The sequence below is a fragment of the Lontra canadensis genome, unplaced genomic scaffold (assembly GCF_010015895.1).
Source record: "Lontra canadensis isolate GAN:19392208 unplaced genomic scaffold, GSC_riverotter_1.0 scaffold88, whole genome shotgun sequence".
In the NCBI taxonomy this organism is placed as follows: Eukaryota; Metazoa; Chordata; class Mammalia; order Carnivora; family Mustelidae; genus Lontra; species Lontra canadensis.
Window position 1 is genome coordinate 6183202 of NW_022631082.1, and position 18629 is coordinate 6201830.

General features: G+C 48.4%; 1 protein-coding gene across 4 annotated transcripts; it reads right to left on the minus strand.

Annotated features, from left to right (window-relative positions):
- Positions 1-394: 394 nt before the first annotated feature.
- ECSIT (ECSIT signaling integrator) lies at positions 395-17997 on the minus strand. Of its 4 annotated transcripts, none has more exons than XM_032884089.1 (9): positions 17920-17997; positions 17569-17709; positions 10043-10161; positions 6114-6546; positions 5757-5980; positions 1850-1907; positions 1585-1733; positions 1282-1387; positions 395-737 (listed from the first exon to the last, which is right to left on the minus strand). In XM_032884089.1, exons 3-9 carry the CDS (start codon positions 10136-10138, stop codon positions 487-489), a joined length of 1317 nt encoding a protein of 438 aa, XP_032739980.1. In that variant the 5' UTR covers positions 10139-10161; positions 17569-17709; positions 17920-17997; the 3' UTR covers positions 395-486. The 4 variants fall into 4 exon arrangements, with proteins under 4 accessions (XP_032739980.1, XP_032739983.1, XP_032739981.1 ...); XM_032884092.1 differs by having other exon boundaries at positions 17534-17709; XM_032884090.1 differs by having other exon boundaries at positions 17912-17987.
- Between the last annotated feature and the right edge of the window lie 632 nt (positions 17998-18629).

Consider the following 18629-nt stretch of genomic DNA (forward strand, 5'->3'; position numbering starts at 1 on the left):
TGTCCCAAGGCGCCAAGAGGAGACCGAGAGCAGAAACTGCGCATGCGCGCCACAAGCGCGAGCAGTGACTTGTACTTCTCTTACTTTTTTCCTCAAACTTTTTAACTTCGCAGAGACCGAGGGAGGGGCTGAGGTTTGAAGCCAGCCGCGGGAAGAAAGTCCTAGATGAGCCCGTAGACCCTAGGAGGTAGGGGCTCCTCTCTCCATGTCTCATCCCGAATGCATCTTGGAGAGAACAAGGAAAGAAAGGGTAGGAGCGGTCAGGTGAAGGCAGAGGGAAAGCCTGGGGTCCGATCTGTCCGTCCCGGATGCTGCAGATCCGGGACTTGAAAAGTCAGGCCACCAAGCATTACAAGAACAGAGACGCCACGCTGCCAGAGAAGAGAGAGGGGAGCCCCAGGAAGGAAATCTTTTATTTGCTGTACACTCAAAAGGCATCTCACGCTGTCACACCAGTCCACAGCTTGTGCGGATGACCGCTCAAGCTCAGCTCTGGCCCTGATGCTGTCGCTGCTGATCGTCTTCCTCTTCTTCCTGGCTCTCTGGTGGGTGCGGGGGCGGCTCCTCCAGCCCTGAGGAGGGCGCCAGGAGCTCCCCGGTGGACCCTGCCAGGCGGAAGACCACGGGAATCTGGGCCAGGGCTGGGTTGGTCTCCTGCAAGCCCTGGATCCACTTGGCCAGCGTAGCTTGATCGTGGGCACCCGCCATGCACATGGCGAAGACAGGGCCTTCCTCCACTGTTGGGGGAAACAGGTGTTTAGAGTTTGTGCAATGGGGATTGGAGGAGCACCCCCCCCCATGTCTGCACCCCTTCCAGGCCACAGGTGGGATGTTTCTTGTGCATCCAAGCCTTTGCACAAGATATCCCCTCTGCCTAGACTGCTAATCCCATGCTTCACCTGACTGATGCCTTTCTTCAACATTCCACCAAGAAGTCCTCCCCACAGCCTACCCGATGCTGGATGCTGTGCTCCTCCCTTGAGACCCCAAGAATGTAACTTAATGTGCCTGTTCCCCCACTGTCCAGAGCTGCTCAAGGGAGGGACCTGGCCTGTCCTGGTCACAGTCAGGTAGCCAGCTCAGAGATGCTCCATGACCAAGGGCCTGAAGCTCCTGGGGAGTACATTTGTGTGTGTGTGTGTGTGTGTGTGTGTGTGTGTGTACTTGGACGTCTACTGGGTCTGCATGTGGTAACTGGGCCAGGTCTTAGCCTGGGTGCTACCCTTGTCCCCTAGAGGCCTCATCATATTCGGTGCTGGGAACCCTGCCCACCCGTTTTACCTTTATGGATGTCAAACTCGTAGTCATCCCAGCCGCTCCTCCCATAGTCCAGGTGCAGCTGCATCGGGTAGTAGAGATTCCACTCCTCTGGAATTTCTTCTACTTCCTACCCCAGGGAGGCGTGTATAGTAGAGTCAGAGGCCCAGGATCTTACAGGCAGCGGCAGCCTACCTCCCCAAACCAGGAGCTATCCCTTCCTCTTCCGCCTGCCCCTCTGAGACTTCACAGGAGCCCCTGGAGTGGTGCCAACGCCCCCCCCCCCCGAATATACCCATACCCGCCACTCATGCTTTGGGCCCTTACCCTCTCTTCAGGAGGCAGCAAGTCAGCTCTGAGGATGTGATAATAAACACATTTGTTTCGGAGCCACAGGGAAAAGGGGCCCTCGACGAAGACAGGCCGGGCTGGGTTGTGGTGGGCCAAGGCAGCCTGCTGATCAGGAGTCTGGATTCCTGGTGTGGAGACACACAGACCCAGGGGGACCTGGATGCTAGGCTCTGCCCAAAGGCCCCAGGGAGCCCACCCAGCAAGTCCAGTGAGAATCCAGTCACCCCATGCCAGAGCTTACCTACAATGTGGGGCTCGGCGGGATCTGCTGCACCTGTGGAGTCTGTGGAAGAAGGCATCTGCAAGGAGGAGTAGGGGTAGAAGCTTGTGGCCCCCAGCCTCTCTAGAAGAGCTGGGGAGAAAAATGGGGGAAGGGGATCCCAGCGAATTCAGGCCTTCTTTTGGCCTCCTACCCATCACCGAAGCCCATCCCTTCCTCATTTTTTTTTTTTAAGATTTTATTTATTTATTTGACAGAGATCACAAGTAGGCAGAGAGGCAGGCAGAGAGAGAGGGGAGGAAGCAGGCTCCCTGCAGAGCAGAGAGCCCGATGCGGGGCTTGATCCCAGGACTCTGGCATCATGACCTGAGCCGAAGGCAGAGGCTTTAACCCACTGAGCCACCCAGGCACCCCCCCTTCCTCACTTCTATACAATGTGGCACGAGCCTAGAATCCTAGAGCCTGCCTACCTGTGTTAAAATCTGGGATCTGCCATACAGGCTGTGTGACTGTGGTCAAGTCGATACAGCTGTGTGCCTCAGTTTCTCCAAAAAATGGAGATATTACAGCACTTAATTCAGGCAGATCTAAAATGCCAAGAACAATGCCTGCCACATAGTAAATGCTCCGGCTTGTGAGGTTTTAAAAGGAGAAATAATTTCACATGCACACAAGAAGCAAATCAGTGTTCGCTTCTGTGGAGAACAGGGAGGAAAGGAAATCCCTTTTATGTATTTCTCACTTTACATACTGCGGTGATTCAAAAACCAAAACAAATGAAATCTTTTTTCTAAAGATTTTACTTATTTGAGAGAGAGAGGGAGAGAAGGAGCTGGGGGAGCACCAGGCAGAGGGAGAGGGAGAAGCGGGCTCTCCACTGACCAGGGAGCCTGATGCAGGACTCAATTCCAAGACCCTGAGATCATGATCTGAGCCAAAGGCAGATGCTTAACCAACTAAGCCACCCAGGCGCCCCCCAAATTAAAAAAAAAAAGCACATGTTGGGGCACCTAGGTGGCTCAGTCGGTTAAGCATTTGCCTTTGGCTCAGGTCATGATCCCAGGGCCCTGGGGTCAAGTCCCACATGGGGCTCCTTGCTCAGCGGGGAGCCTGCTTCTCCCTCTGCCTGCCGCTCCCCCTGCCTGTGCTCTCTATTGATCTCTCTCTCTGACAAATAAATAAATAAAATCTTTTTAAAAAATGCATATATTCTTTGAAACACCTTAGAGTGGACAACTATCATCCATCCGTCCACGTGAAGAAGAACGGAGATGAATCAATGGGAACAGACAAAGAACGGGCTCCCGGCCATATTCTTAAGTGAAAACAGCAAAAGGACAAGGTACAGAACATGTATAAAACGCTGTGCCACTGAAGAAACATTATAAAGTCTAAGTTCTTCGGAGGCAGAAAAAAGTATACGCTTAACTGACTGAGGCACTGAGGTGCCCCAAAACTGATTTTTCATTTTAAATTTCACATTATGGAGGTTGGGTTTTTTTCTTTTTTCACATTTGATTGTATATTTTTCTCTTCTCTTTTTCTTACACTAGAAATCTTGGTTCCTATTAATAGTAATACATTTACTTATCCACCAAACTACAGAAATAGTTTTGATATTACTGCTCACCATAATGCTATGGGATTAAGCTTAGGATTTCTCTACGGGTATGTTTGTTCTTAGAACGGAAACCACTAAGGAGGGGCTGTTGGACAGCTGACTCAGGAGAACTTTTTATCTCATTGATTATCCTATCATTTAGATATTTGGCCATATCCACTTGCTTCTGTTTGTTTTCAATTTTAGTGGAGTTCCCCTCCCCACTTGGATTAAAAAAAAAAAATACATGTAAACATCTGCATAGTTTAAAAGTCAATCCATATTAAATAGATGTCTCTCTTCCGCTCCTGTTCTCTCTATCCCATCTCCTCTGCCTGCCCAGAGATAATAATTTCTAGAATAATTTCTATCTTTGTATTATTTATTTTTGTGAAAATAGGAAAATAGGGATATGCCTTTTAACTTCCCCTCCCTTCTCACACTGAAGGGAACTTACTGTACCACTGAACATACTTCAACTTTTCACTTGCTTTTTTTTTAACCAGTCTAACTGAAGTGTTAGACTCTATGTAGATAATGCCCTCCTGATGGGACTCTTGGATTGTTCCCATTCTAAATCTAAGTGGTGGTGGTGATCATTTTACCATGTTTTCAACCTTTCTGTATGTACTTTTCACAATGAGGGTAAACATACATACAAAGGCTATATCTGCTTGCCAGTGCATAGGATCTCTTTGGAAGGAGACACAGGCGTGGTCACCCCTGGGGAAGGAGCCTGGGGACTGAAGGTCTAGGCTAGGAGACAACTCTTCATTGTGTGTTCTTGAGGACTGTTTGGCTTCTAAAGCTTTACTTTTCAAAATGAAGAAGTTAGTTAAAGACCACCTTTCCTCTGCAATGTGCTCCAGGCCAAGTCTCTGTCCTTTCTCACCTGGACACCCCATTACCCCCGGTCCCTACCACTCAGTCCTCTGCCCGCCCCCATCCAACACCATCCATGTGGCCACCAGAGGGTGCTTTTTTTTTTTTTTTAATTTTATTTTTTTGACAGAGATCACAAGTAGGCAGAGTGGCAGGCAGAGAGAGAGGAGGAAGCAGGCTCCCCGCTGAGCAGAGAGCCCGATATGGGGCTCGATCCCAGGACCCTGGGACCATGACCTGAGCTGAAGGCAGAGGCTTTAACCCACTGAGCCACCCGGGCGCCCCCAGAGGGTGCTTTTGAAACAGAGAAACTCCTTCCAGAAACATGACTCCCACCCCATCCTTCCTGTTCTTAAAATTTCCTGGGGGCTCCCTCCCCACCAACCGGTTCAAATCACACTAGCTTGGTGCCTCCATGCCCCTTCTCCCCCAGCCCAACTGCCCGCACTGGCCAGAAGCAGCCCTTTCTGCATCTCCCAGCTGCTCTCTGAACCCCAGCCCACACTGCTTCCACTGCCTGGAATGCTTTCCTCACCTCTCCTGTCCTGCCCAAGTGCAGCTCACCTCACCTCTTCTGGGAAGCCCTCCTTTCACCTTGCCCCTTCTGCGCTCCCACAGCCCCCAGTCCTTCTCCATCTCAGAACCAGCAGCTCTGAGAGAAACTGTTATCAGCCTCCAGGACCACAGGCTCCTCCACATGGTCTGGCATGAGTGGGGCCCCTAGGACCCTGTGCGGTGTGTGTGTGTCTGCGTGTGTGTGTCCCAGTTCATTCAGTCATTCAACAAACAACCGCTGAGCTCAGTTTTGTGCCAGACTCTGTGCTGAGCCTTGGGAGACACAGGAGAAACTGAGTCATTGTGAATGAGCAACCAAGCCAGGTACCCAGTGCCTCAGCCAGGGTGGTCGGGAAGGGGATCCTGAGGAAGGGACGGCATAACTGAGACTGGAAGAACATGAAGTCCCAGGGAGGAGTGGTCCTGGCAGAGGGAGCAGTGAGCACAAAGGCCTGAGAAGTAAGTTGGCATAGAATGCTTGGGAACTGGGGCACCTGGGTGGCTTAGTCCGTTGAGCATCTAACTCTTGATTTTGGCTCAGGTCATGATCTCAGGGTCCTGGGATGGAGCCCCGCATCAGGCTCCAAGCTCAGTGTGGAATCTGCTTGAGATTCTCCCTCTCCTTCTGCCCCTCCCCCACCCCCTCAAATAAATAAATAAAATCTTAAAAAAAAAGGAAGGCTCGAGGGCCAGAAAGGAAGATAGATGCCTAGAATACAGAGCGTGGCGAGAGGGGTAGGTGCAGAGGTCAGAGGTCAGAGGTCAAGCTGCAGGGAGGAGTGAGGGCCACGGGAATCTCGTCAGGGCTCAGCCTATCTCCGCACCATCGCTCAGGGTGAGTAAGGGGGCCAGGCTGGTGTTGCAGTTGAGGGCGCAGCCAGGGGTGGATACCTGATAAATGGTGACGGTGGCGTTGAGGTTGGGCTCCATGTGCCGCAGGCCCAACTTGGCCAGGTCCACCGGGTCCCGGGGCAGGTCCCGGGGCACAGGGAAGGGGTTGATATTCTTGAAGCGGGAGAACCACAGCTTCATGCGCACAAACTTGAGCATGGGGTAACTTTTACGTCCAAATATCTGAAGCAGTAGGAACTCAGTCTCCTTGTTGGGCATCACACCTGCGTGGGGCAGAAGGAGACAGGGCGTCAGGCAGGCCGACAGGGAAGGGTAGACAGACATGAGAGACGGAGAGGGGCGGAGGACCAGGGAGAAGGAGGACCCCAACTCCCCACCCGAGCCTGCTGGCCTCACCGTGGTTCTCCATCTGTTCCAGGACGGCGACCCCACACTCCTGCTGCCGGGGGTAGTGGATGAACATCCGCTGGAAGACGCTGCGAGGCCGGAAGACCTCCTTGGGAAAGACGTCGAGCAGCAGGTTGTAGACAGCAAGGTCCCGCTCGACGCCGAACTCCCGCATCTTGCGCAGGGCCAAGTAGATGAAGTCCACGTGACCCCGCTTGTGCACATTCTGCTGCCCGAAGTTCTGCACCGCGCGCACGAAGTCCGCCTTGTCGCGCGTCCCTTCCGGTGCCCGCTGGAACAGCTCCTCGTGGAAGGCCAGGGCCTTCGTGGGTCCCTTCTGGGGCTCGGGCGGGGGCGGGGGCGGGGCCAGCCACGAGTCGGAGCTACCGGCTGCGGTTGCGGCGGCGCTGCAGTGCAGGCCTCGTGGGGCCTGGAGAGGCACCTGGAGACAGAGAACAGTGGCCGGAATCTGGCACCTCCCAGGTGCCCCCCACCCCGGGAGGCTGCCGGGCTGGCTCTTTCCTGGGAAAGTTGCCAGTGGGCATCCCAAAGGGCCCCTGAGGAAGTGTGGTGCTGTGGGGACTAGACCAAGATCAGGCACCCTTACAAAGTGTGGGAAAACAACAGGGAAACCCACACGGCAAACACATCCTCTGATGCAGGGATCCTGCCTTGGGTTTGTAACTCCCACAGGTATCGACAAGACCTGGGCCAGATGACGTTTGTATGTCTGCTGCGGCGGTGGAAACAGCTGCAATGTGCGTCCGCAAGGAAATGGTTAAGCACGTGGCCATGAACGTGGACAGGGGGCACCTGCGTCTCTGTGAGCCACCCAGGAGGGTCTTGAGTGACCCAGAACGAGCTCCCAGGTACAATATGAAACGAAAAAAAGCAGCCTGTGGAACGAAGTGCCCAGAGGGGGTAAAAAACAAAACAAAACAAACAAACAAACAAAAAAAAACGCTCACCAAATTATATATAATAGATCTTCATTATTTGTGGTCTCCCTGGTTGCAAATTTGCCTACTTGCTAAAATTGATTTGTAATCCCCAAGTCAATACTCTTAACACTTTCCTGGTCATTCACAGACACATGCAGTGTGGTGAAAAACTGGGAGTCGCCCAAGCCTGGTCATTTCTAGCTGAGATAGAGCACGGGGACGCTCGGCCCTCCTGCTTCAGCTGGCACGCTGTCAACGTGTGTCCTCTTAGAGATTTTTGTTTTTAAGTGCACGTTTTCCACATCTTTCTGTGAGTGATTTTTGCTGTGGAAAATGGCCCCCAAGCACAGTGCTGAAGGGCTGCCTTGTGGTCCTCCCTGCAAGAAGGCTTCGCAGTTCTTTACAGAGAAAATAGCATGTGGTCGAGAAGCTTCCTTCAGGTGTGATTTACAGTGCTGGGGGCTGGGAGTTCAATGTCCGTGAATCCACAGTTTACATCCAACAAGATGTCTTTAAACAGAAACACACACACACACAAACACAAACAAAAAAACCAGAAACACACACAGAGACGCATACATACAACGAGGTATGTATTGATGGGTTGATGACAATGTGAGCAGAGGCTCACGGGAAAGTGCTCCGTATTTCCCTGGAAGCGACAGTTTGGTATTCACTAATTCCGTGTAGGCGGCCACTTTGCAAAATGTAACTACTGTGGGTAAGGGAATGACCGTACACATATACATTTTTTGCTCCTGTAGAGTATGCCTGGGAGGAAATACCTTGAATGGGTAACACCTCTAGCCTCTAGACAGGGGAGTTAAGTGGCGGCCAAGCAAAGGAGGGACAGACCCTTGCGAGTGTAGCCCCAGAACTGCTGGGATTGCTTGCTGTAACTAGCTGTGTTGTCTATTCAAAAGATACATTTCAGGGCGCCTGGGTGGCTCAGCTGGTTAAGCGACTGCCTTCAGCTCAGGTCATGATCCTGGAGTCCCAGGATCGAGTCCCGCATTGGGCTCCCAACTCCATGGGGAGTTTGCTTCTCCCTCTGACCTTCTCCTCGCTCATGCTCTCCCTCACTGTCTCTCTCTCAAATAAACAAAATATATATTTAAAAAGATACATTTCAACAACTGAGTTTGAAAAAGAAAAATGTAGATTTTGGAGTCAGCAGTAGTCTTGGGTTGACTGTCCTCTGCTAGGTGACACCCACATCCCACTTTGCTGCTCAGGCCTCAGTTTTCCTGCCTGTTACGATGGTGTTTCCCTTGGGCCAAGCAGACCTTGTTCCCCAGAGTGGGGAGTGGAGGCTACTGGGGGCAAATCTGAGGGGCACCTATGGCCAGCTGCCTGCTTTTGTCCATAAAGTCTTACTCGAATCCAGCCAGACACATTCATGACGTCGAGTCTGGGGCTGTATCTGTGCTCCATTGGCAGAGGTGAGTAGTTGTGACGGGCATTGTGTGGCTTGCAAAGCCAAAAATATTTACTCTCTCTCTAGGAAAATGTTTGCTAACCCCTGTATGGATAGTACGCTACCAAATTTCTTATTTTAAGTGAAACCGAATGTTTAAATTAGAATGGTTATACACAAGGCATCTTTAAAAATACATGGCAAGGGGCACCTGGCCAGCTCAGTTGGTAGAGTGTGCAACTCTTGATCTCAGGGTTATGAGTTCAAGCCTCATATTGGGAATGGAGCCCACACACACACAAAAAATTTTCTTTCTTTTTTTTTTTTTTTTTGGCAAAAAAGAGCTAATAGTTACTGATTATTCTTCCAGGCATTCTTCTTGAGCACTTTCTGAGTGTGAAGCTCATTTATTCTTTCCAACTGCCCATTGAGAGAGGGCTCTTAGTGTACCCATTTCACAGAGGAGAAAACTGAGGCCTGGAGAGGTGAAATGGGATGTCTGGCGTCCCACAGCTGCTAAGTGACAGAGCTGAGATCAGAGTCCCCGTCCTTGGTCCCTCTGCTCTGCTGCCCCAACAGCCATCCCAGTATCCTACTTACATAAGGTGATGTTTAAAAAAAAAAAAGTCCATTTAAAGCGAAATTGTAGGCAACTCATTCTGTGCGTGGTATGTGCCTAGGTCAGAAATCAGAAAGGTAACTCTAGAATGCCCCCAAAGAAGGGGAGACAGGAGATCGTGTAAACAAAAAACATAGCACAGGGCTTGGCAGTGCTCAATAAGGGAGACCCAGGTATAGCCCGGAGACACTGGGGGTTCAGTTCCAGAGCCCCACAATGAAGCAAATGTCACAGTCAAGTGAGCCAAATGACCGTTTTGGCTTCCCAATGCATGGGACAGTTCGGTTTACACTACACTGTAGTCTGTAAAGTGAGCAGTAACGTTAAGTCTAAAAAAAAAAAAAAAGGACAAACCTCAATTAAAAACTACTTTCTTGTTAAAAAATGCTAACCAGCCTATCTGAGCTTTCAGCGGGTCATAACCACTGCTCATGGATCACCATAACGTGCACGGGAATAATGAATAAGTTTGAAATATTGCAAGAATTACCAAAATGTGACACAGAGGCACGAAATGAGCGAATGTGGTTGGGAAAGGGCACCAAGAAACGTGCTCGATGGAGGGCTGCCACAAGCCCTCAACTTGTAAAAGCCAAAAACCAAGAAGAAAACCTTTGCATTATCTGTGAAGCACAATAAAACGAGGTCTGCCTGATTATTATCATCAGACTGCCACCATCACTGATATGGCTCTCTATGCCCATCGATCGGCTTGGGCCATCTGGTCACTCTGGGAAGGGAAGGAAGTTCAATGTTCTGCCCGTATTTTTACAAATGGATGCAGGAGTCACCCGCAGTCACCACTCAAATCTACTTAGCTCCTGTACCCTCATTTCCAAATTTAACCCCTCTACCCACATCGGCAGCAGCGCTTCTTAAAATGAATAAGGCGCGTCCAGCTGGCCCTCAGAGCAGAGAGGTCAGGTGCTGTGAGCAGATGACTTGCTCGGGTGCTGGTTACCTGGGGGAAGGGGGGTCCCATGACGGTGGCCCCGCAGATGCCTCTCCAGCCCCGAGAGATGCCCCGGGTCAGCAGAAGGGCTTGGGCCCAGCTCATGCTGCTGCTTGTCAGACAACCACCTGGAGGAGAGAGAAAAGACAACATCAGCCTGGCACCCCTACCTGCTAGAGGAGATGAGACCCCTGCTGTGCAGAGACCACTTCCAGAAGGCACAGCTAACTCACCAGCCCCCCTGGTCTCCGCATCCACAAGATGGACTTAAAATGGGTGTTACAGCCAAGGGTCCCTACTTTGTTGGGCTAATCCCTCCACTATCTGGAGGCACTTGCTCCTGCCATGGTACCCCTCCCCAGTGGATTTTTTTTTTTTTTTTAAGATTTATTTATGGGGCACCTCGGTGGCTCAGTCAGTTAAGCATCTGCCTTGGGCTCAGGTCATGATCTCAGGGCCGGGTCCCATGTTGGGCTCACTGCTCAGTGGGGAGCCTACTTCTCCCTCCGCCCCTTCCCCTGCTCGGCTCTCTCTGTCTCTTAAATAAAAAATACGAGAGAGAGAGCACGCGTGCGAGAGAGAGAGTGTGCACACATGCACGTGAGAGGGGGCAGGGCAGAGGGAGAGAATCTTAAGCAGGTTCCATGCCCAGTGTGGAGCCAAAGGCAGGGCTTGACTTCATGAATCCTGAGATCATGATCTGAGCCGAAACCAAGAGTGAGATGCTGAGCCACCCGGCGCCTCTGGATCTTTTTCTTTTCTTTTTTAAGATTTTATTTATTGAGAGAGAGTGAGAGCATGAAAGGGGAGAGGGTAAGAGGGAGAAACAGACTCCCCACCAAGCTGGGAGCCCGATGCAGGACCCGATCCCCGGACTCCAGAATCATGACCTGAGCTGAAGGCAGTTGCTTAACCAACTGAGCCACCCAGGGCCCCCCCACCTTTTTTTTTAAACAGTTTTATTTACATATCCTATAGTTCACCCTTTTCAAGTGTAAAATCCAATGGTTTTTTAATATATTCACAGAGTCGTGCAACCATCACTGTAATCTAATTTTAGAACATTCTCCTCACCCCAAGAAGAAAACCTATACCCATCAGCAGTCCCTGTCATCTTCCCTCCAGGCAACCACTAATCCACTGTCTCTATAATTTGCCTACTCTGGGTAGTTCATAGAAACAGGGTCATACAACAGATGCTCTTGTGGGACGAGCTCCTTTCACTTAGCAAGTGTTTCAGGCTTATTCGTGTTGTAGCATGGATCAGACTTCATCTGTTTTAATTAGCAAAAAAATCCCATTATATGGATATGGTCATGTTTTATTTTTCCATTCATTGATTGATAGACATTTGGGGTTTCCACTTTCTATTATGACCAATGCTGCCATGAACACTTGTGTGGGAGTTTCCTTTGAACAGGTGCTTAAATGCCTTTTATATAGAGAGAAGTCAAATTACTGAGACATATGGTAATGCTATCAAACATTTTGAGGAACTGCCAAACTGTTTTTTTTTTTTTTTTTTTTAAATTTTAAGTAGCCTCCATGCCCAAAGTGAGGCTTGAACTCACAACCCCCAGATCAAGAGTCGCACACTCTACCGACTGACACAGCCAGGTGCCCCCTGCCAAACTGTTCTCTCAGTTGGCCACACCACTTTACATTCTCACCAGCAGTATATAAAGGTTCCAATTTCTCCATATCCTTGCCAATTCTTATGGTCTTTGTAATTAGATACACAGTGGATGTGATTATCTCATGGTTGGATTTACACTTCCCTAAAAACTGATGCTGAGTATCTTCTCATGTCCTTATTGGCCACTGTGTATCTTTTTTGGAGAAATGTGTATTTAGATCCTTTGGGCATTAAAAAAATTAGGCTCCTTAGCTTTTTATCACTGAGTTGTAAGTGTTCTTTATATATTCAGGATACTAACCCTTGTGAATTATAAATACTTTCTCCCATTCCTTGGGTGATCTTTTCACTTTCTTGATGTTACTGTTTGCGGCACGAGTCTTACTCTGATGACATGCAATTTATGTTTTTTCTAGCTAGGAGGTTGATGTTCTATCTAAAAAAAAAACACTGCCAAGGCCAAGGTCACAAAGACTTATTCCTAGGTTGGGGTGACTGAATGGTGCAGTTCATTAGGCATCTGACTCTTGGTTTTAGCTCAGGTCATGATCTCAGGGTTGTTGAGACTGAGCCCCTGCATTGGGCTCTATGTCCGGTGTGGAGTCTGTTTGGGACTCCCCTCCCTCTCTCTCTCAAATAATATAAATCTTAAAAAAAAGAAAGAAAGAAAGAAAGAAAGAGAGATTTACTCCTATTTCCTTTTAAGAGTTTAATAGCTTTAGCTCTTACATTCAATCCTATGATCCACCTTGAATGGTGTAAGAAAGGCATTCATTTCAAATGGCTATCTAGTTGTCCTAGTACTATTTGTTGAAGAGACCATTCTTGCCCCGTTTGTCTTGGCATTTTTTTTTTTTTAAGATTTTATTTATTTGAGAGACAGAGAGAGAGCAAGCAAGAGGGGGGAAGGTCAGAGGAAGAAGCAGACCCCCTGCTGAGTAGGGAGCCTCATGCAGGACTTGATCCTGGGACTCCAGGATCATGACCTGAGCCAAAGGCAGTCACACAACCAACTGAACCACCCAGGAGCCCTTGGCATTCTTTTTTATAATTAAGTTTTAAAATTTTAACTTCAGTACAGTTAACATGGTTATATTAGTTTCAGCTGTATAATAATGTGATTCAACAATTCTATATATTACTCAGTGCTCACCATGATAAGGGTACTCTTTTGTCTTGACATTCTTGCTGAAAATCAACTGACCATAAATGTAAGAATTTAATTCTGGGCTCCCACTTCCATTGATCTATGTGTTGGGTCTTACGCCAGTACCACACTGTTTTTTGTTTTAGTTTGTTTTTAAAGATTTTATTATCTGTCAGAGAAGAGAGAGAGAGAACAAGTAGGGGGTGCAGCAGGCAAAGGGAGAAGCAGACTCCCCTCTGACCAAGGAGCCCAATGCAGGACTCGATCCCAGGACCCCTGGAATCATAACCTTAGCTAAAGGCAGATGCTTAACCGACTGAGCCATCCATGCATCTCAGCACCACACTGTTTTGATTATTATAGTTTTGTGGATTCTGATAGGGGTTGTATTGAGTCTACAGATCAATTTAGGGCATATTGGTATCTTAATAATATTTAGTCTTCTGATCTATGAACATGGGAAACCTCTCCATTTATTTAGATCATCTTTAATTTCTCTCAACAATGTTTTATAGTTTTCAGTATATGAGACTTTTAGTTATTTTGTCAAATTTATTCACATTTCATTCTTTTTTTAAAAGATTTATTTTTAAGTAATCTCTACACCCAACACGGGGCTTGAATTCGCAACCCTGAAATCAAGAGTCACATGCTGTACCAACTGGGCCAGCCAGGTACCCCTACTTATGTTTCATTCTTTAGGAAGCTATTACATATGGAATTATTTTCTTAATTTCATTTCCACATTGTTCAGGGCCAAGTATAGGAACACAATTTATTTTTGTATATTTGGTTTTATATCCTGCAACCTTGCTGAACTCACTTCTTAGTTCCAATAGCTTTTTATTACATTCTTTAGGATTTTCTACATATAAGATCACATCACCTGCAAATATAGTTTTACCTCTTCCTTTCCAAACTGGATGTCTTTTATTTATTTTCCTTTCCCAAGTGCCCTTGCTGGAACCTCTAGTGCAATGCTGAATAGAAGTGACAAGAGTTAATATCCTTTTCTTGTTCTTGATCTTAGGGGAAAGGCATCCAGTCTTTCATCCTTAAGTAAAATGTGAGCTGTGGGTTTTTCATAAATGGGTTTTATAAGGTTAAAGAAATTCCCTTCCAGGGGCGCCTGGGTGGCTCAGTTGGTTGAGCGTCTGACTCTTGATTTCAGCTCAAGTTATAATCTCAGGGTTGTGGGACTGAGACCCACATCAGGCTCCATGCTCAGCATGGGGTCTGCTTGTCCCTCTGCCTCATGCTCTCTCTCTAGAATAAAGAAAATAAAAATCTTAAAAAAAAAAAAAAGAGGAAATTCCTGAAAAAAAAAAAAGAAAGAAAGAAAGAAAAATTCCCTTCTATACCCAGATGTTGAATATTCTCATCAGAAACGGTACTGGATTTTGTTAAGTACTTTTTGTTCCAAGTACTAAAACAATCATGTAGCTTTTGTCTTTTATTCTATTAATATGGTATATAACATTAACTGGTTTTCAGATTTCACCGTAATCTTGCATTTCCGGTTCAAATTCCACTTGGTCATGGTGTATAATCCCTTTTATATGTTGCTGACATTTGGTTTGCTAGTTATTTTGTTGAGGATTTTTACATCCACACTCCTAAGAGATAATGGTCTGTAGTTTTGCGTGTCTGTGTGATTTGGTATCAGGGTCATACTGATCTCATAAGATGAGCTGGGAAGTGTCTGGATTATTATTATCATTTAAATTTTCTCTAGCATCTCCCATCTTGTCCCAAAGACTCCCTCCAGCTTCTACTCCACATCTCTGTTCCCTTTACAGCAAAGCTTCTCCCAACAGATATGTATGCACTAGACTTCCTCACTCTCTCCAGCTTGGCTGCTGCCCCAGCCACTCCACTGGCACCATTTGTAAAGGCCCCTTTTGCGTTTTACACTTATCAAAGCCAGTGATTATTTCTCAGGCCTCATTTTGCTCAGTTTCTCAGAAGCGTGCAGTATGGGTGAGGCCCTCCTCCCACTTTCTTGGCATTCTAGATTTTCTTCCTAGAATCCAGGCTGCTTCTCAGCCAGCCAGCAAGACCCACTTCCTTCTTTGAAGTCTGCAATGTCTGCAAACTTGAATGTGCAGATAAGTCACCCAGGATCTTGTTAAAATACAGATTTCGGGGGCATCTGGGTGGCTCAGTTGCTCAAGCACCTGCTTTGGGGGGTCCTGGGATCAAGCCCTGAGACAGGAGGGTCCTTGCTCAGTGGGATGTCTGCTTCTCCCTCTCCCTCTGCTATTCCCCCCCCCGCTTGTGCTTTCTCTCACTCTCTCTCCTGATGTCAAATAAACAAATAAAATCTTTTTAAAAGAATGTAGACTTTGATCCAGCAAGTCTGGGGTAGAGTTAAAGACCCTGTACATCCATCCAACAAGCTTCCAAATGATACTGATACTGCTGGTCTGGGGACAACACTTCGAGTAATAAAGTTGCAAAGAGTCCCACATTCTGGATATGTCTGCCTGCTACCCTGAGGTGTCTTTCAACTTGTTCCTCTATTCTCCATACTACTGTAGGCAGCACTAATGGTTCTCAAACTTTGTTCATATTAGATTCATCTAGGGAGATTTTAAAAATCCCCATGTCCAGGCCATATCCTGGATATAATAAATCCAAGTATCTAAATCTAGGGCCCAGGCATCAGCATTTTAAAACACTCCAGGGGCGCCTGGGTGGCTCAGTGGGTTAAAGCCTCTGCCTTCAGCTCAGGTCATGATCCCAGGGTCCTGGGATCGAGTCCCACATCGGGCTCTCTGCTCAGCAAGGAGCCTGCTTCCCCCCCTCTCTCTGCCTGCCTCTCTGCCTACTTGTGATCTCTGTCAAATAAATAAATAAAATCTTTTTAAAAATAAATAAAGAAAGAAAGAAAGAAAGAAAGAAAGCAAGCACTCCAGAAGCGCCTGCATGGCTCAGTCAGTTAGTTAATCGTCCCTCTTTGGCTCACGTCATGATCTCAGGGTCCTGGGATTGAGCCCCATGTAGGGCTCCCTGCTCAGCAGGGAGTCTGCTACTCCTCCTCCCTCTGCCCCCCCCTCGTGTGTTCTCTCAAATAAATAATCTTAAAAAAACAAACAAAATAAAAAAATAAAAACAGAAAACCAAGACACTCCATTGACTCCAAAATGAAGCCAAAATTAAGACCATACCTGAATCTTCGCTACTCAGAGTGTGTTCCAGGTACCAGCTATATTGACATTATCACTTAGGAGAGCAGAATCTCAGCCCTAACCCAAACCTCCTGAATCAGCATCCACATTTTAAGAAGAGTCCAGGTTTCTCATATGTGTGTTAAAGTCTCAGAAATGATGATCTATGTGCTGATGGATTCCAAATGGTTATTTTTTTAAAAGATTTTATTTATTTATTTGAGAGAGTGAGAGTGAGCGAGAGAGAGCATGAGCCAGAGGGGAGGCAGAGGGAGAGAAAGAAGCAGACTCCCTGTTGAGCTGGAAAGCCCAATGTGGAGCTGGATCCCACAACCCTGGGACCATGACCTGAGCTGAAGGCAGACACTTAACGGACTGAGCCAGCCAGGCACCCTGGATTCCAAATAGTTATTGCTAGTCCTGAGATCCAACCTCCATACCTAACTGCCACTTTGACATATACCTAGCCATCTCACACTTAATTTGCTCCAGAATGATATCCCTGCTTAAACTTGTTCCTCCACATTCTAGCCAATGACACCATTATTCCTAGTCATTCGGTCCACAAACCTAGGAGTCATTTCTGAGGCCACTATGTCCCTCATTCGCCCATTCAATCCACTGAGTAGTCCTGATGAGTACTTCCAAATCCATCCCAAATACATCCATATCTCTCCATCTGCCAGGCACCGACCCAATCCATGATCTCTTTATTTATTTTTTTAAGATTTTATTTATTTATTTGACGGAGATCACAAGCAGGCAGAGAGGCAGGCAGAGAGGGAGAAGCAAGCTCCCTGCTGAGCAGAGAGCCCAACATGGGGCTCGATCCCAGGACTCTGAGATCATGACCTGAGCCAAAGGCAGAGGCTTTAACCCACTGAGCCACCCAGGCGCCCCCCATGATCTCTTTAATACCTATCCAGCCTTCCACCAGTCAATTTTCCCTGACAGGCCAGAGGGAGATTTTTAGAATGTAAACTAAATTCAGTGTTCTCTGCCTAAAATTGCTAGTGTTATAGCACACTTAAAATACTCAGACACGATCTACCCCTCCAAACTCAACTCTTAAAAAAAAAAACAAAACAGATTTCATTTATTTATTTGAGAGAGAGAGCACAAGCAGGGGGAAGGGAAGGGGCAGAGGGAGAAGCATACTCCCTCAGGACCCCAGGATTATGACCTGACCAAGGGCAGACACTTAATGGACTGAGCCACACCCAGGGGCCCTTAGGTACACTGTTTCCATAGCTATTTTCGGTCATTCAGGTTCATATTTAAATGAGAGGCTTTCCCTGACCACAGCTCCACTCCCAATCTAAAGCCCCCATCACCCTGACGAATGCATTATTAGCAATTATTAACATCTGAAATCACCTGTTCCCCTTATTTCTGACCTAAGGTCTGGCTCCCCCAGCCGACCGGAGACTTTGTCTTCCTCATTGCTGTGTTTCCAGCAGCTGGACAGTGCCTGGAATGTGGTAGGTGCCTAACAAGTATCAGTGTAATGGTGGAGAACAGCTGAATTTCTACAAAACGTCTATGACCTATAAGTCTGAACCCCGTGGCGGGGTGTACCTACAGCAGCTCTGAGGCTGGCTGTCAGGATTCTGGGTTCCTTGGGAGAAACGGACTGACGCAGGTTCGAATTCCGACCTAGCTCCCAACTTGCGGTGTGACTTCGGGAGAGGGCCTTAACCTCTCTGAGCTTCAACTGTCTCATCTGCAAAATATGAGATTAGGGACATGGGGAGGGGAGTACACGGAGAGCGGCCTTTCCCAGCATGTCCCTGCCCGCATCTCAAAAGGTCATGGTGCCCTGGCCCAGCAGCTGGGTCGCTCTGGGCCGCCCTCCCGCCCTGCCGGCCCAGAACCGGCCGCCCTGGACCCAGCAGTTCGAGGTCGCCTCCCCACCGGCCACCTACATACTCACGCAGCAAGCCGCGGGCTCCGGACCCGCTTGATCTAGACTCTGGGCGCCGCCATTTTACCCAGATTGCTTCCAGGTCACTGGCCACCAGGGAGCCAGCAAATCGAAAACGCCGATTTAGAGAGGTCCCGCCCCAAATGGAGGAGTACCAATAGAAAGGCAGAAAGACCTTGGTCCCGCCTCATACCGACCCAGGTCCCACCCCGATTAAGGCTGGGAAAAGAGTGACTGGACTGACCCCGGATGGGAGGCTGGACCGGTGAATGCGTGTGAGAGATGCAGTGTCCTGGATTTGGACTTCTCTTCCCTTTGTGCAGCAGGCCTGTGATCCCGGATAATCCCCTTGCCTTGGGTCATGGCGACACTGGAGATAGTGCAGCTGGCATCCTCCCCACTGGCTGTGCAGTTGGGCAGAGGCGGTGCTTGGGATTTACAATTGACCACAGCGCAGTGACCACTCCAGCCCGTCCCTGTGGCGGCCCCCCTCCCGTGGCTCGGCCTTCTGCACCAAACGAGCTTCTGGGCGCTCCGCCTGCTCGTATCCGGCGGCCTCTTGTTGGCCCAGGAGTGCTTTGGACTCAAATGCCTCCAGTGGGACTTCAGGTGTGCCTCGGGGCCGGAAAGACCTCGCAGAGAGAGGGGCGGAGCCTAACTTGCCCCCTCCCAGGTGTGTATTCATTGTCCTCTCCGTTGCCGTCAGCGCTCTCAGCAAT